The sequence below is a fragment of the Melospiza georgiana genome, chromosome Z, assembly GCF_028018845.1.
Source record: "Melospiza georgiana isolate bMelGeo1 chromosome Z, bMelGeo1.pri, whole genome shotgun sequence".
Taxonomy (NCBI): domain Eukaryota; kingdom Metazoa; phylum Chordata; class Aves; order Passeriformes; family Passerellidae; genus Melospiza; species Melospiza georgiana.
The window spans coordinates 10,687,351-10,713,398 of NC_080465.1; the positions used below are offsets into that span (position 1 = coordinate 10,687,351).

General features: G+C 38.7%; 1 protein-coding gene across 4 annotated transcripts in view; it reads left to right on the forward strand.

The window, feature by feature from the left end:
* Positions 1–26,048, forward strand: part of SNCAIP (synuclein alpha interacting protein) — an 87,756-nt gene that overhangs the window by 56,631 nt on the left and 5,077 nt on the right. For all 4 annotated transcript variants that reach the window (XM_058043772.1, XM_058043774.1, XM_058043776.1 and 1 more), the window contains exons 5-10: positions 1,567–1,746; positions 3,191–3,304; positions 8,697–8,822; positions 14,155–14,324; positions 20,855–20,947; positions 23,392–24,460. In XM_058043772.1, coding sequence (XP_057899755.1) covers positions 1,567–1,746; positions 3,191–3,304; positions 8,697–8,822; positions 14,155–14,324; positions 20,855–20,947; positions 23,392–24,460 — 1,752 coding nt within the window. The remainder of the gene's footprint in view (positions 1–1,566; positions 1,747–3,190; positions 3,305–8,696; positions 8,823–14,154; positions 14,325–20,854; positions 20,948–23,391; positions 24,461–26,048) is intronic.

Below are 26,048 nucleotides of genomic sequence, written 5' to 3' on the forward strand. Positions count from 1 at the left end.
TTTGAATCACTGCCCTTTTTACCTTGCAGACTCGATACTCCTTAGAAATTAAGCTTATGGAGTTCCAAATTGAAAGTATTAATATTTGAATAAAATATTAGCAAAACCAAGATACAAGGTTTATGTATGCATGGCCAAGATTGCTGTTTTATGCAGTACATTGAAATTATAAAGAAGGCAGACATTTTAACTAATAGGATCATTTAAATATCAAATTTTAATGCTAACTGAGTTTTGCCTTTTACATTTGTGGGTCACTTTGCTCAATTACTGCTGGTTTGCCAGTATTGTTATGTAGACGTTGATGATGGGAACAGAGAGGCTTCTGTTGTATTCTGATTATTATTCAGGAGTGTTTATGCTGTCTTGTTGCAGCAGCATTCTCAGGGAGGAGCTTTCTGTAAAGCCTTGTTGGCCTCTGACCCATATGAAGGCTTTTTTAGTAAATTCTAGCACTGTGATCAGGCATTGTCAATGATGGTTTCCAAAGTAACTGGCTGCAACTAAGCACAATGATGCAGAGCATGTGATCTCCACATGGAACAGCTGGTGAAGGCACAGTGTATGTATAAAAACTGTTTTTGTTAGATTTTTGTTTAGCTTCTCTGTTTAGCAGTCTAACTCAAGCACAAAGGCATGCCATTAACATAGAAACAAGGACAAAGGAAAATATTCAAAACTAGACAGAGGCAGAAGAGAATATTAGATTACTCATTAAGATATAAAAGCAAGGTAAATTTGTCCCAAAATAGAAACTGGGGGGAAAAAAGAGGACATCATAGGTAAGAAAAAATATTTTTTTTCCAAAGTGGTTGAAACCTCTTCATGAAGTACACTCATGGAACAACACTCTGGCAAGACTGCATAACTCTAGGAACTTTGTTATTGCTACTTCTTGACTCTGTCTTCAATCATCTGTTTTTCTTTTGGAGTTTCTCAATCCAATTAATTTGTCTTTAAATTAGAATTGGGCAGAAATAGTGTATTATATCACAGTGGTGTTGAACTTTGAGTAAATATCTCAACAGTGTTTTTCATGGAAAAAAGCTATCACAAAAAAGTCTTTTGTCATGTGCTTTAATTATGTTTTAAATGGTGCTTAGCATAAGCTGTCTCTTTTGTGATGAGCAAAATTAATCAGGAATGTCTTTCAGAAGTCGTGAATATTTTCTCTTCAATTATGTATCAATATAATGCCAAAAAAATTTAAAAGGAGAGAAAACTCAAAATAGACAGAAGTTATTAGTATATGGGTATTTTTGCAGTTACCTTATTGACTAGACTAGTGCAAAGAATTGAAGGCAGTTCAGGTCTTGCACTGTTGCATGACATTTACATGAAAAGGAGAGAAGCTTCACAATTAATCAACCCACTAAACATCCCACTTCTGTCCTTATGGTAATAGTACCCAGGTTCTGTACAGTGAAGTGAAAAGCTCTGGATTTTAACTTGTAAAAGAGCATGCCTATTGGGAAACCTCCTCGTGTTTGGCTTGTGTCTGGGGCTGTGAGGATAAATGTATCTTTTTATCCCTAGTTGTAACTAACATAGGGCTTTTTTTAACAGCCACATTTAGCAGCAGATAATCTGGATAAGATCCATGATGAATGTGACAACAATCTGTTGCATGTAGCAGCATCAAAGGGACATGCAGAATGCCTGCAGCATCTCACTTCCTTGATGGGTGAAGACTGTTTGAACGAACGAAACATTGAGCAGCTAACTCCAGCTGGGCTAGCAATAAAGGTAACAGGCCCTTTCTCTACTGTAAGTGACATAAAGGTCGTTTAGTTTCCTCCTGTGATGGCAGTAAGAAATGCATCCAGCAGGATGTTATTTTTTCAGGCTTTATAAGTGAAGGGAAAAAAACCCTGTTAGCTGGTACTATGTAAGCAAAATAAAATGGATTACTACACAAGATGTAATATCCACTGTATAATAGTGACAGCTCTTACATTGTTATCAGTGCATATGCATTAATTTTTAAATCAGTCTACTGAATCTAGAGACTATTTGTTATATTTCAAGCAGCTTTCACTTAACTTGGATTCACTAGTTTCTTTAGGGAGCATAACAGTTTCTTGGTTTTTTACAAGTACTGGTATAATCTTGTAAGACAAGTGTGAGAGCAAGTTTACAAAACATAAAAGTGCCTTGAGGTGAAAATTCCCGGTTGTCCAAAGCAGTTATGATTTAACCTTAATGGTTCTGGTTCTTTAGTGAGAGTGAATGGTTAAATGTCATTCCTTTTATCCTCTAAATACCTTAGGGACAAAGAAGGGAAGGGGTGAAACATAATACAAGAGTTTCTGTTTCTTTGAGGGGGTTTATTGTTACTTGCTTCCTGGGAAAGGTTTGGAATCTGAGAAGACTGATGGATTCCAACCTGTAGTTTTGCATATTTAAAGCATCATTTCAGTGACCTAGGGCCCTAGTGCAGATGTCAGGGTTGGGTTTTTTTATTTTTCTGGGCCAAGCTATATGATTAGAAAATTAAACTGATCCTAGTTGTGCTAATGAAATGCTCTGAAATCTTGGCCTGTATCAAACTGTATATTTATGGTCTGCCAGTTTAAAGTCTCAGAAGATTTTTGCAATTTTTCTTTCTTGTTTATTCAAGGTAGGTATATAATGTGTTTGTAAGCCAGTAAGTTCTGATACTTATTGCTTTTGTGGAAAAGAGGTGCACACCTCACATAGTAAAAGATTATGGGAGTTACAGTGGTATAAAGGAAGAGCAAGAAAAATTAATATCATTGTACCAGTTTTGAAGACCACTCTGGAAGTAAGAATAAAGAACCACAAGGTTTAGTTAAGCCAAATGACTTAAAGGCTCATATAGAACTTTGCAATGACCCAGGACATGTCCAGTTATGTAAGTCATCATTAAAAATACTTGTGCTGGGGCACCCTCACTTGCAGGAAGAACTCCAGCACATTCGTACTCTTTTCTGTGAATGACAAAGAGTGTTCAAGTATTATTGGAAATAAAGGAACCAATTGTTAAATAAGCCTACCTTTCTGCAGAAAAAGACAAAAGGTGTTATTGGCTTATTCTTTAAATTCTTAAACAAACTGGAAAGTTCTAATAATTCTGATAAACTTTTTGCTCTCTAGTAGATGTGTTTAGAATGGAAACAGCTAGACTTTAGAATGGAATCTAGACTTTTTTTTTTTTTTGCTTATTTAGAATGGTCAGCTGGAGTGTGTTCGGTGGATGGTGAGCGAAACAGAAGCTATTGCAGAGCTCAGTTGCTCGAAAGACCACCCAAGCCTTATTCATTATGCAGGTTGCTATGGCCAGGTATGACTTTCTTTTTCTTCTTCAAATAGATTACTTAGATGCTTGTACAAGAATTTGAATTAAAGTGTGTATGTCATTTTGTGGCTTTTAATTAAGGTGTTCTGAATTAGTTGAAGTATAGCAAAATCTTTCCTAACTTAACCTGCATAATTTTTTCAGCATTTTCCCCTGTAAAGTTGTTTGTTTGTTTGTTGTTTGGGTTTTGTTTTTTAGTTGTTTGGGTTTTGTTTTATAAGGTTTGAATAATGGCAGGGAGAAGATTAGCTGGCATATTAGGTCAACCAGTAAATCCTAAGAATGTCTACAGAAATTAGCTGTTGTCTAGATGACTCATAGGATACATCAGAAGAGCAACAAAATTTTGCAATTTAAGAATTCATTGTATTGGCAGTGAAGTATGGTGAAACTTGAACATCATCTGTCTAGCTTTAGCCACTTTAGTTGAAAACTACATACAAAAGTAGGTAGTAGATTCTGTAGATTCACAGAATATTCTGATTTGGAAGGTACCCACAAGGATCATCTAGTCCAGCTCTTAAATAAATGGCCCATATAGGGCTTGATCCCATAAGCTTGCTGTTATTAGTACCATCCTCTAACCAGCTGAGCTAATTGTAAATCAATCCTGTTTCACATCTAACTTGTCTATTAATATTACAGTGAGACAGCACAGAAGGACAGCATTCTAGTGCTTTGCTAATATCCGAAGGAACATATATTCTGCTTACTTACACTACATTCTCTTCCCACAATGTCTGTTTTCTCCTAAGTAGATCTTGCAATAACCCATCTTCAAGGGACCTTCTCCAGTATCTACTGTGAAAGAAATAGTGATCTGTTATTCTTCTCTAACCTCTTTGGCAGATGGATCGTTTTATCCCACAGTTTCTTTGACAGACATTTAAGATAAATCATGGAATCACAGAATCATAGTCTGGTTTGGGTTGGGACGTTCAAGATTGTCCAGTTCCAACTGCCCAGACATTGGCGCAGACACCAAACCTTTCTGATTTTGCGCTAATGCTTTTTACTCCTCTAAAGAGACAGCAAACAAAATATAACCACTAAGAAAATCAGTCTTTGCTGTGTGTGGTTGTCTCATTAAATGCCATAGAATTATTGTGGCATATTTCTGCTGCTAACTGCTTCTGTTCAAGCATGAATTTACTGCAAGGGTAGGGAAGGAGAGGAGGCAGGTTTGGACAGCTATGGAGCTGGGAGTCTACTTTTTCTCCTGCTGTTTCCATAGGCACAGAAATGCCCTTGTTTTCATGGTGTGCAAAGATCTCCTTTTTTCTGCACTTTCCTACTATACAGATGTTACTGGTGTGAGACAGGACCCTGCTGGATATATAGATTGCTGGTGCTAGCACGCTTGCTGTAAACTCAGCACTGAGGATAGAGAATATGTGAGCCAGATCAGAACTGGAATAGAGAAAAGAGTGCTTTCTACTAGGAAGAAAAAGTTTGGAAGAGAAAGTTGCATGTGAACTTAAATTCATATCTTCACTTGATTAATCTGATTTTGTCCTCATCTCTAAAGATATTTATATAAACTAAAGCCAATGAAGTTTTGGAGTTTTTTCAGTGAGCTATGCTATCTACTGCCAGAAACAGATCTGGCACACTTTATCCAGATTCTTTTCAAAGCAGAACGGAAGCTCTACCACTTAAGAAACACCAGCCACAGTCAGCCACCCATGAAATTTGAAAAGGTGATATATAAATTGCTGCCAAATTTTCTTAGTTAACTGAATGCCAAGCAAAGTTCATATTTAATGCCGCTTATCTTTTTTTTTCAATCCATAAACAACCTTCAAATGTGAGGGAATATTGAGGCTGAAGGGGTGCCAGACTATCTTACCCAACTGTGTTAAGAAAAAAAAAAACCTTTGAAAAATTTAAATGCTTACTTGGCACTGTCCTGGAAGCTTTAATTTATTTTACCATTACTTACACGAGAGATAATCCGTGTAAACACTGGTCTTGGCAGAATTACAGGAGTAATATTTTTACAAGGAAGACCTGTTATTGAATCCTTACTAAGAGAGTCAGTCCATCCATTGTTTCTCCAGGCATTAGACATGCACGCCATGTTTTTCTTCAAGAATTATAATTTAGAATGGGCAGCAGAAGGGAGTTCATAGCAAAGTTCCTATGTTAAAGGTCATCAAACTACAGTCATGGCCTGCCTCCAAGGACATGTCAACAACATTTTATTTTTCCAGTGGGAGAGGGGAACGCATAAATTAATCTGATTGAAGAGAACAAAAGCTCAAAGTCAACCTGTAGCCTGGTGAGCATAGCTCCTAGCAAGGGTTTCTTTGAGCATGATATTATGCAAGAGAAACCGTGATGGCTGGCAGGCCTTTTCACACTGGGCATGAGTCATGAGTACAGGGCTGCTAGCTGTGTCTGACCTGGTTCAGCAGTCACAGGAAGGTGGTGGTGCAATCCTGGACACACATTGTCCTAGTCCTGAATTAGAGCTTCATGGGGCTGGCATGTGTTTCCGTCAGGGATGTTGTGGTAATATGGACTGCACAGGTGTGTGCAGAGGGTGGGGAATGTCAAGGATTTGTGGTTTCTGAACTCTGGAGAATCTAGGGAGACTTTGGGCAACCAGCCTGAAGCATGCCAGTGATCTAGAGGGGATCCTGTGCATGGCTTGATGGTGATACAGTTCTGGAGAGCACAGTGGGAAGGAGTGTGTGACATTCAGATATGCAGAAAACTAACAAAACACCTGTGTTTTACACCTCAGGATATTTGCCTTCCTGTCTAATGTCATTATTACAAAGGCAATGTGTTGTTTTCACGCACTCCTACTCCTCTGCTGTGAAGGCATACTGGGAAGGCCAGCTTATTTAATTAATATCAAGTGATGGGTCTAGGATTAGCTGTAGAGTCAGTACTCTTCAGCATGCTAACCCTTCCCTTTGTAGGCCATGTAGGCCATGTAATCATTTAAGTGGTCCATGTTAGTTGTGCATCTGATGGAACCAAAGTCAGCAACCTGTCCCAAGTTTTCCTGAAATCTCCTTGTAGAGAGATTTGAATTATTGTAGGTCTAGAATATGCCAGGGAGGTATTAATAACTGCTAGAGCATAAGCATGATAGGTCTTAAAAAAACCAGATATACTGAATAATTTATCAGTATTTATCAGTTCCTATTACTTCACAAAAAATGTGATTATTTTTCATTGCCTTCATCTGATGAATTTTCTTTCTATCTTTCCCTTGGTTCTGAATAAATTGAAGACTATAAATCTATTCCTGAAAACATTTTTCCTTTAAATATGTATTATGAGTGTTAGTAAACTGAAATGTGGCTAATTTTGATATATGATGGTTTTGTTTTGTTTTTTCCCTAGTTTTAAGTGAAAAAAATACTTGTTTTCTTGGTTTTTTTGATCAAGGATAAATTTGTTGAAACACAAACTGTTTGAGTAGAACTATGATGTTGTGCCTGTGATCACTTAGTGCACAGGTAGTCCTAAGTACAGATGATTGAATAGGGCTACCCAGCCACTTGATTTCCTCATTGATAAGATAAATGACTAGAAAGCATCATTTGCTCCATGCTGATTGTGATCATAAAATTACAGAACATGCTTAACATTCTGGTCCCTAATATGTTCCAAAGAAATATATGATTTCAAAGCTATAGTTGTCTTCCAATTATGCAGATAAGTTTTGCTAAAATATTTTTAATTATCAAAACATAGGGGTAATTCATAGGACTACTATAATCCTTCTTACTTGCTGGCCCACACCACTGGCATTTTGAGAAATGCTCAAAAGTATTTTTAAAGGGATATGTGATCTGTAGTCATCTCCATGCTGGCTGTCAGGTGTGTTGGGCATTCAGCCAAGGAGAAGTCAAAATACCTATGCCTTCCCCCTGTAGTAAGAACAAAACTGCTGCTAAAGTGAAGATATGAAGAAGATAAGCATCATACAGAGTAGCCCTCTGAAACAGTAAGCAGAGACCCAGGCACTTGAATGGGCAGAAGTATCCTGGAGTAGCTCTAGAAGGGTCCTCTTCTTTGCATTGAGATTAAAATTTCTGTAGTACTTTTACACAAAAAATGCAGGTTTATATTCAACCTTTTTAGACTTTTCTTTCTTAGTTTTTATTCTTTCTCTTTTCTTCTAATTACTGGTCACAGTCCTATATGTGCTTTCAGTACTTTTTTATTTAGGTCTACTTTACTTTTCCATATTTCTAATTTTGAGTGATTATGTATTTATGTGTCACTGAAGCTACTGAGGTGCTGCAGGTAAAGTCTGTGGATCAGCTTTTGCCTCAGCAACACTAGAATCCACAAAGCCCCCTTGAACTGAAGCTCTGAGCTAGTATAACATGATAGGTATCAACACAAGGTATTAAAAAATACACATTTAAATAGAAAAGTTTTATGCTATGAAGTAATTTAGTCTTTTCACCTTTTCAGATAGAAAAACTGGGAAAGCAGCTGTAGTCAGCTTTCATGGGCCCCACTTTTCTATACAATCTATAGATTTATTCTAGATTTTCAATATGTATCATATTCATTATGACAAAATGAAATTTAATCTGGAGTGGCATTGGAAGTTCCTAGAGAGATTTTTTTTTCCCAAATAAACTCCCTGGGAAAATAAGAAGTCAAAAAGCTTAGCGCACATATGTAACTCTCAATTGTTAGAAAAGAATACCCAAATAAGTTACACTGCATCTACATACACACAAAAAAAAAGGTGATGTTGAAAAAAAAGCTTCTGCTTCAGTTTTGGCTTCCAGACCTTCAGTGACAAGTTTTTGCAGTCCAAGTCTTCCCCTCCTTCCCAACATGCAGGGCATAGAAATGGTCCATGGGTCAATGTATTGAGATCTTAGGATAACTCTGATTTCTGGTTTTAGTTGTGTTGCTTTGTCTTTAGCACAACCACACAGAGATGGGGAATGATTATAGATTTGAAGAATCTAACTGCTCAGCTCTGTCATCTGAGCATAATCCTATTTTGATTTTCCAGAGAGGCTTTTGTGAAGTCTGACCAAATTTCTCAACCTGATTTTCAGCTGTATGTATGGGTTATTCTTCTTCAGGTTTCATCACCAACCCAGAGGCTCACACAATCTTCATGTACAATTTCTCAGAATGTGTTACAGTACTCGTATTTTTCCTATTATTTCTTTTTATAAAATAAAGTATTTCAGCTTTTTTCCTTGGGGGGAAAAAAGAAACCCAAAACCCCCAAAAAGACAAACCAGAGTTCCATGATGCACTAAGCCTACAAAGTTAAGAAAGACTGAAAACAAGGAATTGTTGGATAGTATTAGTAATAGATGACAGCACCAGTATTCCTTTTCATTATTTCTTATCTTTTGTGACATTTCTTTGCCCTTAGGAGAAAATCCTTCTGTGGCTTCTTCAGTTTATGCAAGAGCAAGGGATTTCGCTGGATGAAGTTGACCAGGATGGAAATACTGCTGTTCACATAGCTGCTCAACATGGCTATCTGGGATGCATACAGGTAGAGTGATAACTATAGCAGAGACCTCTAAACTTTAAGCTTGAATGACAAAAAAAATTAGAAATCTAAGTGGGAAAAATTATTGATACATTAAAATATATCTGAAGGAAGAACTTTAAACCAGTAGGAGTCATACTGAAGTATGAGAAATATGTAGGGAAAAGTAATATGAAGAAGAAATATGTAAGAAAAAGTAGGAGAAATACTGAAAATCTCTGGGTTTTGATTCAATTCTCGGGTATGCTGTTGTAAGCCTAAACTAACTTGTATTGCAAGATGAAAGCGTGATTATATTGTTTACATATAAGCAGCTAGTGTGTATGTTTTTGTGTTACAAAAGGGCAGCCAGTGCAGATATGCATGCTTTTCTCATTACTCTGATATTTTCCTTCTGTTTCTTTTTCCATTAAAAAAAGATCTTTGTAGCTATTCAGTCAGGGGAAGTATAAAATATAGGTTTGTTGAACAATTTACACTTGAATAAACCATCCTTCTCAGACTTATCCTGGAATGAATCTGTGCCATATAATGAAGAGTGATGCTGACTTCTAACTAAGTTTCAGTAAATCATGTTGGCCACTGAAAACAATATAGTTCTGTTTACAGAGGTGCTAAAAATGGTAATTAGTCCAGCTGAGAAGGCTTACACATCTACAGTACTTACAGGAGCCAGAATAAACCAGTTTGGATACCTTCATCCAATAGCTGTGTTCGGTGCAGATGTACCAAAAAATGGAGTTGAACTGGATGGCTGGTCACAGAGTCATAGAACCATTGGACCATTAAGGCTGGAAAAGACTGCAAAGATCATCAAGTCTGACCAAACTAGCACCACCATCATATTCACCATTAGAGCATGTCTTCAAATGCCACATCCACACCATTTTTTTTGTCCACTTCCAGGGACAATGACTCCACCACTTCAATGGTCAGTCTGTTCCAGTGCTTAACAACCCTTTCTGTGAAAATTTTTTTCCTAATAACTGTTCTAAACTTCTCCTGGCACAACTTGATGCTACTTCCTCTCATCCTGTTAACTTTTACCTGCGAGAAGAGGCCAATTCCTACATGTCTACAATCTCTCATCAGGTGATTGTAGAGAGCAATGTCCCTCCTCAGTGTCCTTATCTTCAGGCTAAACAAGTCAGCTCCCTCAGCCTCACTGGACTTTTATCCCACACCCTTTCCCAGCTCTGCTGCCCTTCCCTGGATTTGCTCCAGCACCTCAATGTCTTTTTTGTTGTGAGGGGCCCAGAACTTGTCGCAGGGCTTGAGGTGTGGCTTCACCAGTGCCACTACAGGGCTATGGTCTCTGCCCTGGTCCTGCTGGCCACACTATGGACACAGGCCAGGATGCCCTGGGCCTTCACGTGCAGTTAAATCTCATCCAGTTGGCATCAGCCCTTCAATCCAGTCTGTGCAGATCCCTCTGCAGAGCTTTCCTGCCCTCCAGCAGATCAACACTCCTGCCCAGCTTGATATATCTGTGAATTTACTGATGATGCACTTGATCCCCTTGTCCATGTTGTTGATTACATTAAACAGGACTGGCCCCAACCCTGAGCCCTGGGGAACACCACCACTGACTCCACAATGTGGAGGTAAATACACTCACCACTGCTCTCAGAGCTCTGCTATCCAGCCAGTTTTTCTCTCAGTGAACACCATAGGCAGCCAGAGTCTCCAGGAGAATACTGTGGGAAACCATATCAAAGGCTTTGTTAAAATCCAGGTAAACACATCCACAACCTTTTCCTCATCCATTAGGCAGATCACTTTGTCATAGACTGAGGTCAGGTTGGTCAAGCAGAACCTGCCTTTCATAAACCCAGGCTGTAGGTGAGATCCCCTGGTTGTCCTGTACTAGTTGCATGAGGATGGTCAAGATGATCTGCTCTATGAACTTACCTGGCACTGAGATCAGGCTGACAGGTCTGTTCTTCCCTGAATCCTTCCTTCTTCAAGCCCTTGTTATACATGGGTGCCAAGTTTGGCAGCTTCCAGTCACTGGAACCTCCCTGGTTGATCAGCACTTCTGGTAAATTATTGAAGGTGAAACAACTAACGTTGTGTTAATTGCAGATGTATCCTCTGTCCATCAAATTTGCTAGAACCATTAGTCACGGGTACATTTCAGTGTTTGTGTTGTCGGCACTTTGAGCAAAAGCTTTTTGGAGAAGAAATAATAATAAAATTATTCCAGGAAATTGCAGAGAGATATTTGATAAATAAACAAGTCATTGCAGAAGAACAGATAAATAATCTCTTGGCAGAAAGACAAGAAATAAAAATTAAAGTTATTTAGTTAAGTTAGGGAGGAAAACATGTCTAAGAAGGAGCAGTAATTCTCCAAGGACTCAGATATGTGTCAGTAAACATGTTATTCCTGCAACCACACATGAACCAATCCACTCTTCAGGCCGCTGCAAATACAGAACATTTGTATTACTCCAACCCTAAAAGAAATAGGAGAGTTAATTTTCATTAGCTAACCTCCCCAGAGAGCTAAGTATATTTGTGCACACTGTTATGTTGGATCTACAGCTGCAGAGCTGCTGCAGCTGCTATTATTATTACTATTACTATCACTATTGCTATTGCTATTACTATTGCTATTGCTATTACGATTACTATTACTATTACTATTACTATTATTATTACTGCAGTCTGTTTATATATTTGGTCATCCAGAAGACATATTCTGTAAAAGCCAGTTTGAGGGTATCACATAATAAAAAAAGAAAAACAGGTTGAGCTGAGTGAATAGACTTGAAAAGAAGACAATCAAATAGATTTGGAGGACATGACCATCTCTGCATTTTCTTGCTGAGGGAACATGTCTTTTTTCTTAAAGACTTGAGGAATGGGTCCTGTAAAAACTTATATGAGAATAAAATAAACAAACCATCACATCCATTCTGAATCTGGTGGGTTTACTATTGCATTGTAGCCAATGGTTATGATCAGTTTGAAAAGATGGATAGAAGAAATGTTTATGATTTGTTGGTGAGGGGCACTGTTGTGGTTGAGGGTGTGCTTAGGGTTCCTGTGGAGTGTGTGTTTAAGGTTGCTATCTCAACAGTGCCTCATCAAGATGTGCAGTGCATTTGAAGGAGAAATGGGTATGGATGACTTTGAACAGAGTGGTGACATCCGCAGGCTGTTTTCATGGATAAAACTAAACAAAGAAGAGACTAGCCGTGCTTTCCCTGTTAAGAACAAACCTTAATAAATGGCTTAGAATTTTAAAGATTATTTTATTTTAGGTAAATATGCAATTCAGCAAGTGCTTTTTGTTGAAATGAGGCCATGAGAAATAAGTTATGAAAATATCTAGTGGTGATAAAAATATGCAATGTCAGTAATATCACTTTACTAACACCTCACAGTCTTAAGTGTAGTTGATATTTTGGGCTGTGAAACAAAATAAGCTCTGTGCCCAGTAAGCTTGCAGTCTAATTTAAAATAATGTACTGTGAATAATCTGGTAAGAAGAAAGAAGTGATAAAGCAGAGAAATTATAGGCAGCAGCATAAAAAATGAAGAATCACAGGCTGTCAGTGATTCCCTGGCCCACTTACTCACTCCTATTATGTTTCAAACTATGCGATTGCTTTCTGCAAGGTCATAACTCTCCTTTGTTTTCTTTCTTGACAAATTAAGCCCAGCCTATTGATATGGGATGCAGTGCAAGAGTTTGTAACTTTGCTTTCTGTATGGTTTTAGCAGATCAGACAGACCACCCATTCCACTTCTCTCCCAGCAGATGCCAAGGTCTCTGTGTCTGCTGTTTGTGGTCAGCCAAGTCACTCCAGCCCTCAGTGGTTTACCAGCTCTGCTTGGATAAGTCAACCAAGAGCTCAGCCATGCAATTCCTCTTCTGCATGTGTATGCATAAAGTTAATGATGCTGTAGTTTCTGGCTATACAGGATCACAGGTTTTCCTAGGGGGTGGTATCAATGCGTATCAAAGCATTGCTGAGAATATTTAGGTCCTATTTTACCTACTCCATCAATGCAAATAGTTCCTAATTCTGATTATCACAAACAGATCATAAAGAGGGAAGACTTGGTCTCAAATCTTGCTTCAGTTATTGAATGTCTTGAAGTGAGCCAGACAAACCTTTTTTTGCACATAGAACACTCTTTATTCTAGTCTCAAAATAACTCAAATGTCATGCTTACAACCTGGATAGTTCTCCAGCAGCAAGCTAAGGTTCTCTACTGTTGCCATGAGTAACACAGGGATATACATCAGAGTGTAAGACCTTATTTTTCTTTTCTGATTAAAAGCTGACTCATATTTCAGTATGTCTTCAAAAGAAAATAGTGACTAACCAAGCGAGTGCAAAGCAAAGAGATTCTCTCAGCATTAAAAAGCCACAGTGATCTAACCTCCCCACCAAAAAAATTCCAACTAGATTGATATAGTCACTGTACAGTTCTTTATGTGCAATAAGAAATTTGTGTCTAATCTGCCCTGTCTTTCATATCTAAGCATTACTTAGTTAAGGAGTCAGGACACTGAGACTTCCCTAAGGAGTGTTTAAATCATAGGGATTCTGCTGTGGTAGAAAATGGACAATTAAACAACAAAAGGAGTCAGCAAATACTGTAGCAAAGACATTACGAAAATGAGATTCTAAGGGTGTGTTACAATACCTTGCAGTGTGGAGATCCTAAGAAAAGACCTGGTAAGCTATGTAAGCTATTACAGTTCATCACTACCCACTATAAACTGGCTAGCAATGTGTTCATTCTGCTGCTGTGCTGGACCCAGATGCCATCTAGAACAGTTGTCCTGTGTCTTCTTTTCTAGGTCTGCCATGTGTAAAGTTATCACAATATTCTGTAATGCATAGATAGGTGCCTCTGCAAGAGTTTGTTACTGTGGTGCAGGAGAGAATTAATAGGTGGCCAAACAACTTTTATTTGGTAGTCCCACTCACATGTATGAATGCTACAAGTACATTAATGATGAAATGAATGAACATGAAAATGAATGAACAGAAAAAAAAATTCATTTAGTCGAACTTCGAGGGGAGAGGAAGAACATATAAAATACAGTCTCTTTATAGCTCTTTGGAACTGCAGCTCTCACTTTTCTATGTTACTGTTGCACCTGAGTGGTAGATTTTATTGGTATGTGGTTTGAATTCAAGCTGCAAACAGATTTGTCAGTGACTGAAATTTAAAAATTACTGGCTTAAACTAATGTTTTTCAAACATTTTATTCAGGGGTGTTTTTTGTCCAACCATTCTTGTGCTGATCAGAAGTCACATCAGAGATTTACACTTACAAATGTCACTGTTCCCTTTTATGTTTTTACAGACATTGGTTGAATATGGAGCAAATGTCACCATGCAAAACCACGTGGGAGAGAAACCCTCTCAAAGTGCTGAGCGACATGGGCACACCATGTGTTCCCGCTACTTAGTTGTTGTGGAGACGTGTATGTCACTGGCCTCTCAGGTTGTCAAGCTGACTAAGCAGCTGAAGGAGTAAGTGTTTCATTGTTAGCAAGAGGGGTTATCTCAAAACAATACTCTAATTCGCCTTCAGTTTATTAGCAGTGTCTATTTTCTTCTTCTTATATGTGACATTTTAAAGGTGGATTTCTACCTTATTTCTCCACTCTTTCCTGCTCTCGAGTATTTGTCCCTTCACCTTTAGCACCTTAGTTTTTCAGCTGTTCTTTTTGTGGCAGTTTGCTGTGGACATACATAAAAAGAGTGGAAGCTAAAAAGGGTATGTATGAAGAAATCCAGTCCCTTTTCCCTTTGCATATCTGGCAATCACATCATTACAGATCATCGTTTCTGCTCATATAGAATGCTTTTATCTACAGGTTACAGTGCTGGGTGTTGATGTTGGGAGGAATAGTAGAGACAATAAATGCAAGGAATTTATTTTTGGTCTTGGAAAGTCGCCAAAACTTACAATAGCTACTCAGGAGATATCTTCTGTTCTGTATTTCTTCATATGAACTGGTTTTAATATTTTGGTATGGTTTTTAGTAAATATTCTGTAAAGAGCCTATTATTTTGAAACACAAACAATTGTAGTTGCTTGATTTAATTGTGGATAAAGTTACTGTGGCTTAACATGTCAGTACCCTCATAAGACTCTTAGAAACCATCAGCACTGATGTGACATTGTTCCAGCACAGATATGTGATCAAGATATCAAAGTCCATGAAAATGACTTCTAATAACCCCGTGTTTCAAGGAGATCATATAATTCTGTGGTGATAAATGTGTAGCTAATTGCATTGGGTATGAATTACAATACTCTGCTAGCAGGGGAGCTGCAGCGTGGCCTTAGTGAGAATGAGTGAGAGTTTTCCCATTGGTAGACAGAACTCTCTGAAACAGACCCACTGCAGGACAAAGCTAAGCCCCGCCAGTCATAAACATACCTAAAAAGGAGCAGAAAATGCCAGAGAGATGAAGGAAACAAAAGAGTGACAATCAGAGGGAACAGCAAGGCCAGAGGAGCTGGAGGTGCACCGAAGTGCAGAAGGCGTACCCGCAAGTGGTCCCTGGAGTACCTGTGCCAGAACAGGTACATCCCCTGAAAGGATGTACCTGTTCTTGAAAGAAAGGTACATTGAAAGGGCTGCAGCCCACGGACGAGCCCAGAGCCAGCGATATCCTGGTTGGAATGCAACCTGTCAGAGACCTACACTAGAGAACAGGAAAGGGTGGGAGGAAAGGAGTAACAGAGAGGAAGTGCTGCACATGAACCGTGACCTGTGCTGCATGTTGGCTTGCTGAAAGGACGGGGGGTAATGTGCAGCAATGACAAGAGGGCAAGAGTGACAAGAGTCTGGAGTGAAGCCTGGGATTGGTGAAGAGGAGCTAGGTGTGCAGGTGAACCTAGGAGAGAAGTTGAGCTTGGAAAAGGGGAGGATAGATGTTTTAAATGTCTTCCTTCTTTGTTTCCCAATACCTGAACCAGTAGTGAAATATTTATGCTAATAAACCATGAATTAAGTTAAATCCCCCATGCTGAATCTCTTTTGTCCATGACAGTAACAGGGAAGTGAACTTTGTCTTTATGTTTACATTTTCCCTTTGCAATATTTTCATGCTATTACATTTATACTGTCAAAAATGCAAACACTGAACTGAGGATCATTATAATATTTACCATTTCCATCATTTTGTAGCCTGACAATGTCCCCAGGATATGTCAATGTACCTGGTTGCACTTGGTCCATTTGCTGAAAAATACTATCATCTGACATAAAGGCAAAAAATAAACATAAGGCATTTCTCTAGAAGACAGAATTAGCAGCTGACTCCTGTCATGAGCAATATGATGAAATATTTTCTCCATAATTCAGTAGGAAAAAAAACCCACACAAACACACACATACCAGGAAGTAGAGGTGGCAGCCACAGAATACCCATGTCTGTTCTTACCCAGTACTGGATAAAAGTTTTGCCTCTCATTTGGAAAGAAAGGAGTTGTTATGTGAGTCAACGGGCTGCTTACTCCCACAGAAATACTCTAGTTGTGACTTTCATGACAAAAACATTAATACTTTACCAAGTATCCCTGTTGTCTTACAGACTGCATCCCTAGGAAGTAATTGAAATTATTCTTATCTGGGTCCTGAGGAGTTTCTCTGCTTGTTTCAGCTGGAGTTAAATCTCCTTCCCTTAAGAAGCCTAGTTTTCAGGCTTCAGATTAGTTTCAGAAAGTGCAGCAGCAGCCTTTTCTCCCTCTTCTACAGAGATATGTCTCTTGTGGAACCCTGTTGCAGTTTCACTGAGGCAGTGAAATAATCTATTTTCTGCTTGAAGGAGCAGCTTCTGCATGACTATTTGGGCTGCAGGCCTTAGGCCACAGGAGGTTTTGATGAATGCAATGGACCATGTTCAGCAGCTCATGCTCAGGAGCCAGAAGGGATGATGGAACACACTTGCGCTGTTTTGCCGTTGTCATCCTGAAAAATTCAAGGATAGGACAAAGTGCATCCATGGAGCACCTTGTCAAGGGTGTCTTACTCATAGCAGGATAATTCACTGTCTGCAACACCTCTGAAGATCCTGAAAGAAGTTAAGAATATCCTGAAGACATTAGATGTCAACAGATAGGAGTCAAGTTTGCTATCTCATTCTTTGAAATGTGCGTAACATAGCTGTTACATAGGAATAACTGCAACCTGGGCAGGTAGGCTGGCTTTCCTGGATTTCCACCAGCACTTCTCCCAGGGTTAATGAAAACACTGCTCTAGAGACAGCAGAGGTATGACTGTATCATTATGGATTACCTGAAGGGTCAAAACACTGAGGGCTGTGTTTCCCAGCCTTCCTTCAGCTTCCATAAGCATGAGCTGATCATGCAATCTTCTTGTTTTTGAGTGCTTTATTGATGAAATAAAGGAGCCTCATCTGGTAATACTATTTCCCCAACCTATGAAAGGTTCTTGATATTCTTCTTGATATATCTTCTGCTAGAAGAGAAACAGTGCAGAAACTCTCTTAGACAAGTATTTATCAAGACCTAAATTTTCAAAGGCTTTTACCCAAAGAAAGATGTATCAGCTTCCATTCTCTTGTTATGAGTTCTTCCAGTCATCAGACAACAAAGAGGAGTTCTAGGGAGAAGTTATTCCAAACCATCATACTGTTTGGAGCCATTTATTAACAGAAGACTTAAAATGAAAACAGTAACATCATTTTTTTTCCAGTTTTCACTTCTTTCAGCTCTTTGAACCAAAGCAGCTCAGATGAAAAATTCAGAGGAATATAGAAAAATATTCTGAGCTGAATCTAATTCTCCATTCAGGGGCAAAAGCCTTTATATTTTTAGAAGAAGGAAATAAGTGGAAATTACAAATGTTCCATCCAATCTTCACAAGAGGATTAGCTGAGGGTTTCCCCTAAAAGGGAAATAACCAGGCAATTCTTTCCATAGGTAGAAAGGAAAGTGGCCCACAAAGACCTGGTGTTGCTGGCTTCAAAATGCAGGCTTTGCTTTAAATCTCTTGCTAATTACATACTTTTTTCAATCCAGTATCACTTTCTGAGCTAAACACAATACTTAGGACAGTCACAAAAGTTTCCTATAGAGGCTCTACAAAGTAATTTGCTTTCATTTTACTTTCTGATGTCTTCACAGGTCTTACAATATTAGTTATTCTCTCACTGATTTCACCTGCCCAAAAAAATCCGTAGTTGCAATGTAGAAAATTCCTACTTGCAGTATATCTTATATTATTTGGGCTTTCCTGGTCTGAATACCATGTCAAAATTAATGACATAAAGTGAGTGCTTCTATGGACTTCTTTTGCCATGCTGCCTGAAAATGGACCTGCATTTCCAGATGGTACTGTCCTACATTTATGGACCTGGATGGGCAAGTCAATTAATGAGTGAAACACCCACAGATTCTTCTAATATGCTGTCAAGCCAAAGATCAAAGCAAACCATGAGTCAAAAGATGACATTGAGAAGATAATTTAATATTCTCTATTGTAGGCACTTTTCTGTGTTGTATGAAAGCAATCTATTATTTCTGGAACATCTTAGGAGCAGCTGTAAAAATAACTGAATAAAAATTTTCCATAGTAGTATGGTAAAGTGTGTGCAAGTTGGTGTGGTTTTTCATTGCATGGGTTTTTTTCTGGGGTAGATCATGGTATATAGACATACAGTAAGAAACCCAATATAAACTTTGAAATGTTCATCCCTTTTTCACTTAGTTAAGCCATTTTGTGTTCTGCTTTGTAGCAGTCATTCTTGTGTTATTTGAAAAAAAACCAAAAATCCTAAAAACTGAGAAATAAAAAGAAATGAAAAACATGCTATGAGAAATACTCTTGCAGAGCCCAGTGCCTCAGCCTATTCCTTCTGCAGTTACTGAGCTCTCTGATTCCATAAGGACCTATCTGGGGTCCCCAGATGTCTAACTTGACCCTGAAGAGTCCTTACATATTACTCACTGGGAGCATTGGCTAAGCTAAGATCCCCAGAATGTGGCCATCAATTATAATAAAATGAGTATATCCTCTTACCTCTGAAGCTACAGTGATCTTGTCTCCTAAATCAGTCTGGCTTTATTACTCTGCACTATTGCTATTCCAAAAAGTTGTGATCTTGTTTCCATTGTTATCTTGGAATATATATGCGCATGTTATTTATCTTCAGGGATAGTGCTGGCCAGAAGTGTGGGTCTCTGTGACTTATGTACTAACTAGTTAGACTGTGAAAATGGAGTAAACTTAAACTCTTTTAGCACAATAATGTGTTAAAGGGGAATGAGTGTTACCTCAAGAGGCAGACATGTCATAGATCTCCACTGAAACTAAAAACATAAAAAACTGTTAGCTGCATAGCTGCATTATTTAGAGAAAGAAATTGAAGGAATCATAAAAGGAAAAGAAAACAGATGAATTGCATCACAACCTAAAAAGAATTTCACTGGCTCTTATAGGAGAGTATCTGGCGGTCTGCAATATAAGCTAATGTTGACAGATGGTAGAAGTAATTTTAAAATAGTCTAAGGAAGTGTGTAGGCCAGAGGAAGAAAGATGGAAAATTAAAGGAACAAAGGATCTACATAAAGCCTGGCTGTGTTGTAAAATACAAGGCATTATGTCAAGATCACACCTTTATTTCTATTTCACTTTTCAAATTCACTATGATATATTAAAAGTAAAACAATTTTTTTTTTCTGCCAGCCCTGTAAGTACAACCTCTAAAAAGTGATCTGGATTCTTTCTGGCCTTGACATGGCCAGTTATAAGGACTGCATTTGGAACACAGCTAAATCTTTTGCTGATGGCATGTGAGCTAGGAAAGTCTCCAGCTGATTCGTAGAGAACTGCCTTAATTCTGCAAATCCAACAAGAATAAAAGTACTAAAAACATAGACAGCAACAGAAGCAGAGCCTGGGGGAATATGATAAAAAGTAATTTTCCCATGGTTATTTGGTCAGGACCAGGGAATAAAAACCTCCCAATCTCTAATTTTCTATAAGTTTTCAAATAATTCCCTCTGTGCAGTGTTTAGATGCATTGTAAATTACAGATCACTAAGCAGATGTTACCTGTGGTGGTCAACAAAAAGGGGTATTCTGATGTAAGAATGGAATGTCTGAATTGCATGGAAGCAGGAAAAAGATGATCTTTTTGTGCAAATTAATCTGCCATTCTTGTACTTGAGGGTTTGTAGGTTGTAATGCTCAACTGAGACCACCCAAGGAAAATAGGTATGTTGCTGGACAAATAGATGTGATTACAGTTGACAAATGGAAAATGGAGTTTGTGTGGATATCACTCTCATTAACAATTTTTAGGTACTATTGCAATTTTTAAGTGCTGTCTCTAAAGTTATCTGAAAAACAGTGTAGATCAGAACACCACACTGAAAGTGATACACTTGGGTAGGTACAGTACAGGGATAAGGTGGGTGCAGAGCCCAGGCAGGACCTTTGAAAAGGTTGCACGACAAGCAGATGTGGTACGAACATCAAACAGCCAACTCCATCCTGCAGCTGTAGTTTGGACCAGTCCTTTCCAGTGGGCAGAAACGTGTCTCTGAGCTCATTTGCAAATAGAAAGGGAGAGAGCAGTTTCCTGAGCTGTTGCTCAGATGATGAAGGCCATCCACCGAACGTACAAGTGACTGCTTAATCTGTGTGCTTTCTATTCTTTTCCATGAACAAGTAAGAAACAAATGTCCTAAGTTTACCATATTTTTGTCTCTGTGAGTCAGTTTAAATTCACTGGTGCTTATAATCATACACTTGTCCTTATATGGAGTATAATAATTGGATCTGACAAATAAGTTTTTCTCAGTTATTGTTTTACAGTGATCACAAAACGTCAGCAGAAATTCAGACAGAAGCACAAACTCTCTATGTTCTTATTTACAAGTTCTCTATTTATTATATAAAGTACAGGTGAAGGGGACTTCTTTCTTTAATTCAAAGGGTAGTACCAGTTTTCCTGTAACTTACTTATGTAAGTTAGTCAGTTTTACAATTTGAGGTAAACAGTCTTACATTTTCTTGCAGGCAGACTGTGGAACGTGTGACATTACAGAACCAGCTCCAGCAGCTTTTAGAAGCCCAGCGGTCAGAGGGCAAGTCACTGCCCACATCCCCAAGGTAAGGTGACTGGAACTGTACTGCAGCCTGGATTTGCACATTTTCATAATATACCAGTTATCAGGAGAAGCTGTGATCTGGCTAAATAGTAGATGTGTTCTGTAAAGAAAATGTAGGGCTACCTGGTGGACTTGAAGCTGAGCTAGAGTTTGACAGTAAGTAATGCTGAATATTGGAATATTGGAATATTGGAAATTTCTGAGTATGAACTAAATAGTCCTTGCTTTTCAATAGAGAGAAAGCCAATTTTACAGTGGAATGTAATATGTTTTGAATTAGATGAACAGCAGAAGATCCTGGAAACTCTAGGAAAGATGTAAAGGTTGATGTTTTGTTCATACATTACTTTTAGCAGTAAGTTATAAAAAGTAACCAAAAAAACGTGCTTTCTTATTAATATGGTTCCTTATACTAATTAAATATTTGACCTGCTCTAGATTGTATAAAAAGTCAAATCTCTGGAAGCTATTGTTTACGTATGCTGTCAGAAGTCACAGAAAGAAACACAAGTTTCAGACATTGAAGAGGGAGACCGAGGACTGGGTCTCTCTGACAGTGAGAGATCTGCATGGAAGCAGATGAAGCAAGCATGACCTCCCTCTCACAGCAGTCTGAAGATGATTTTGAAAGAAATAAAGTAACTCACATGCAAATAGAGCTTGGTTTATCCTTATTTTTTAATCTGTTTTCCTCTCTGGAAGCCATATACAGTGCTTTCCCTATGTCAGCGTTGTTAGGGGGCTGCATGTATGTGAAAATGTAAAGCTGGCATAAAAGCTTCTGCAGCCATTGACAATCACAGCTGTGGTCATCAAGTATGAACTTGTAGAGTCAGTGACTGCTTTTTTTCAATTCTCACAGAATCCTGAGCATTTTCCTGTACAAGTGCTCCATGGCCCTGAATTTCGTGTGTCGCTATTTCAGACAAAGTGCAAACAATTGCAGTTGTAGATAACAAAGACTTTAGGATTGGAGATGCATTTGTGTAAAGGAACTTCAGCTAGGAAAGGGCTGTAAGCTCCAAACTCCTGCTGAAGTAGAAAACTACACTGGAAAAATGGGGGGTTGCCTTTTTTTAGGAATCTTTGTCTTCCCTGTGTGCCAGCTCAACAGGGACAATGGGACCCAAAGCTGTTTTCCTGCTCATTTGGTTTCTGTGATTTTTGCTGCCTGATCTTTCCAAGTGGTCTCTCATCTGAGTTCTGGTGTGCACCAAGACTGTTTTACTTTCAGTACCAGATAAGATCAGGTGAAAGCAAATCCCTCATCATTCATTATTCCTGTAAAAGGATAGGCTTCAACTTCATTTTGGTTAAGTCACTGAGTCTGAAAATTACACTCTATTTATTTTATTTCATACTTAGTTACTACTTTTCCTTCTGGTTGGAACTCACTTATAGATATTTTCATCATCCAAGGAGGCAGTAGCAGATCTAAGAGAACATATCCCTTTTATTAGGAATGTGCACTGTAAATAAATGCATGTTCTTCAGAGTGCTTAGGTTTGCCTCAAGAAAAAAAAAAGGCATAAAATTAATTGAAAATTTGGTGTTTAGTATAGGCATGTGAATTTTTTACGCTGTGAGACCTACGGACTCATCAGAGCAGGAGGTGCTTACCAACCTCACAAGAACCTAAATTTTGTCACCTTGTCCTTGCTTAGAGGAAAAGTGGTTTAAAGTAAGAATGTGAAGTGTTATGAGCTCTAGCATATGTCATGGGAAAAGAAAAGGTCTCTGTAATTTACATTCTTCACAATTTTTTCAACAAAAATTGTTGAAATTGCTGTTTCTTTCTGTAAAAGAGTTGGAGTTCTAAATTTAATTTATTATTCTATTAGTATGAAATACATTCGTGTCACCTTTCTCTTGCTTTTCAATATTTCATATCTGAAAAGGTTTTCAGTGCAAATTGCTCTGATTTTTTATGAGGTCTTGTATGGTTGTTATTATTAATACCAGATGCAGCTTAGATTTATGAAATCAATGCTATGCAGAGAGGTGGTACTTGAACAGGACCTAAAATAAGCTAGTTTTGTATTATGATGTGACTTGAATAGTAGACATATGGCCTTGTGGAGATTTTTTTGCATGTCAACTCTCACAAATAGGAGTCATTTCTCTAGAGTTTTCCTCATAAAGTCATATTTGATGCTTGAATAGCCATTCTAAGTTTTGATTTTAAGGAGGATTGGTTTTTGGGTTTTTTTTTTTTTTTTTGTGAGAGAAAATGAAGGCACTCAAACTCTACATAGGAGTAAAAACAGTATTACATCCTTCTCTGTGGAATCTTTGCTGTGGCATCACAGTAATGAATTCCATATGAGTAGCAATGAAAAGGATAAGTAACAATAAACAGAGACAGACACATATATTGGAAATGCCACTTTCACATTTTAGATATGCCTTAATTTTGCTGTGACATTTCCTCTTTTTTTCTTTAAGCTTGCCATCATCTCCTGCTTCTGGCAAACCCCAGTGGAAACCATCTGAAGCAGATGAATTGTCTCCCCCAAAAAGTAAATTGAACACCCAAGATGGGATTCAGATTCTTGGCAGCTTGGGAACGAGCACATCTACTCGTGCTCGAGCTAAGATAAAAGATGAGGACTCCGATAAAATCTTGCGCCAGTTGCTGGGGAAGGAAATCTCTGAAAATGTCTGTATGCAGGAAAAGCTGACTTTGGAATTTCAGGATGCTCATGCATCTTCCAAGAACGTGAAGAAGATTCTGCCAGAGAAAAGGGAGTTGAAGTTAGCCCGACTGAGGCAGCTGATGCAGCGGTCTCTCAGCGAGTCTGATACAGATTCAGCTAATTCTGAGGACCACAAGAACACCCCTGTGAAAAGAACTGACAAACCAAGGCCTCAGCCTATAGTGGAGAGTGTTGAGAGCGCGGAGAGTTTGAACATGATGCTGAAGAAGCACACTTCCACAGCAGGACGGCGCTTCCCTTTTGGCATCAGGGTCTCTAAGTCTGTGGACGGCCACAGTCCTTCCCCCACTTCGGAGAGCAGCGATGCGGATAATGAAGCCCCATATCAGTCTGGTACCGTCCCTCAGAACCAGTTCTGTGCAGACAGCTCTCCATCCAGCACTGACAGTGCTACTGCCCAGAAGGTTGCCACCAGCCCAAAGAGTGCTCTCAAGTCTCCATCCTCAAAGCGCAGGACCTCTCAAAATTTGAAACTTCGAGTAACTTTTGAGGAGCCTGTGGTGCAGGTGGAGCTAGCAGAATCAGAACTGAATGAGGAAAAGGATAAAGACCGGAGCAAAGGAGTTGTGCGGGCTCCAGCCAGCTCTGGGGAGCATGCAGGGGACCAGCTGAAAAGGCCTTTTGGAGCCTTTCGCTCCATAATGGAGACACTGAGTGGCAACCAAAATAACAACAACAACTGTCAAACAGCAAACCTCATCAAAACCTCCTCAACGCTGCCTTTTACCTCACTAGGAAGGAAGACAACAGAAAGCAAGGGAAATCCAGCAGTTGTCTCAAAAGGAAGAAACAAGCCAGTGAGTACACTGAAAGAAGGAGGGGCCTTTTTTTTTCCTTGTCTCATTAAATAATGCATAAGTGTGACAGCTTCTTCCTTCTGGCTTTCTATTGCAAAACAATACACACAAACTTTATTGTATTTGACCTACAGAAAGCCCATCCACTTTTGTTTTGAAAGAATTTTCCAAGGAGTGGCAAATATTGCTTATGTATAGAGTCTGTGCTCTTAGGGCACATGATTCCCATAGTCTGTGTTGAAAGCTTTCCACAGAGATGTGATTCACGTGGAAATGATGTTTGGTGCTGCAGTGAGTGACAAAACATACAATGAGAATGCCAGTCTTGAAACCATGCATTTTCTTAGGAGTAAATAACTGAAGGACTAGTCCTGTCCAGTAAAGACTGATGAGACCAACCAAATAAGAAAAATAACAGGAAATATTGCAGAAATGGTCCTTCATGCTTCTGTGGGAGCTACAGCCAACCCTAAGTGGTGAAGCTGTCGGCAGCAAGTCTTCCTTGGCCACCTTCTGCTCATAGCACACAGTCTTCTTGTGTCAGAGCTTATGGTTGGCCTGTCAGAAAACATGCTGTGTTCAGATCTTTCCCTCTCTACAGTGAACAGAGTGCCTTTTCTGGGAACCTAAGGGAAAGAGGGATGTGTGCACTTTAAAGACTGGTCCTCTTGTTTAAAAGATAGGAGAAAATACTTGGAGCAAATGCATCTTTCAAGGTTTTAGGTCATAGGTTGAACTCGATGATCTCAAAGGTCTTTTCCAACCTAGTTACTTCTGTGATTCTGTGATTTTGTACTGAATAGAGGAGACAGATGTAGGAAATACTGTGGGTGCAGTATGTTTGTGGAGTGAAGTGCAAGCATCTGGAGATACAATAGAGATGAGTGAGAGGGAATTGTAGATGACTTAATCTGCTGTGGAAGACAGGCAGGGAGGGAAGCAGTAGATGGAAAGACATGAGGCGAAACAATAATTTCAAAATAAAAAAAAACACGAAGCAGGCTAATAGGAGGAGAGGCAGCAGTAGTGAATTATATACTGTAACAAGTATGACAAGTTAATGGGAGAAAAATACAGGAAAATCTTAGGCAAAGAGGAGGCAAAAGAAAGAATGGAAAGAGAGAACTGGGAAATAGTGAATAGTCCATATTAGTGGGTGCTATTAGACCATTAATAGCTATTGCTATTGCAAACTGAAATGAAATTAAATGAAAAAATGAAAAATTCAAAGGAGACCTAAAGGGCTAAATAAAAGTGGGACTGCGTTTCTTAGTCTGCTTAGAATGACAATATGAACTACTGATTTGAGTCTTTAAAGACATGCACCATCTCGTTGAACAGCCAGTTTAACAAAGTAGTTTTACAACACAATGCCTTTTTTTTTTAATGGGAGATTCAGATTTCATAGTGGCAGGAGAAAAGACTATCTGTTTTCAAAGATGTTCTGATAGGTTGCAGGTCTATGAGCATTTTTTGTAGTTCCCTAAGAAGTTTGAAGGATTGTATGAGGTAATTGTAACAGTATTGATGCTTGCAGTATAAAATGCTTGTTCTGTGAAGAGACCATGTTTGCATTTTACTGCTGCCA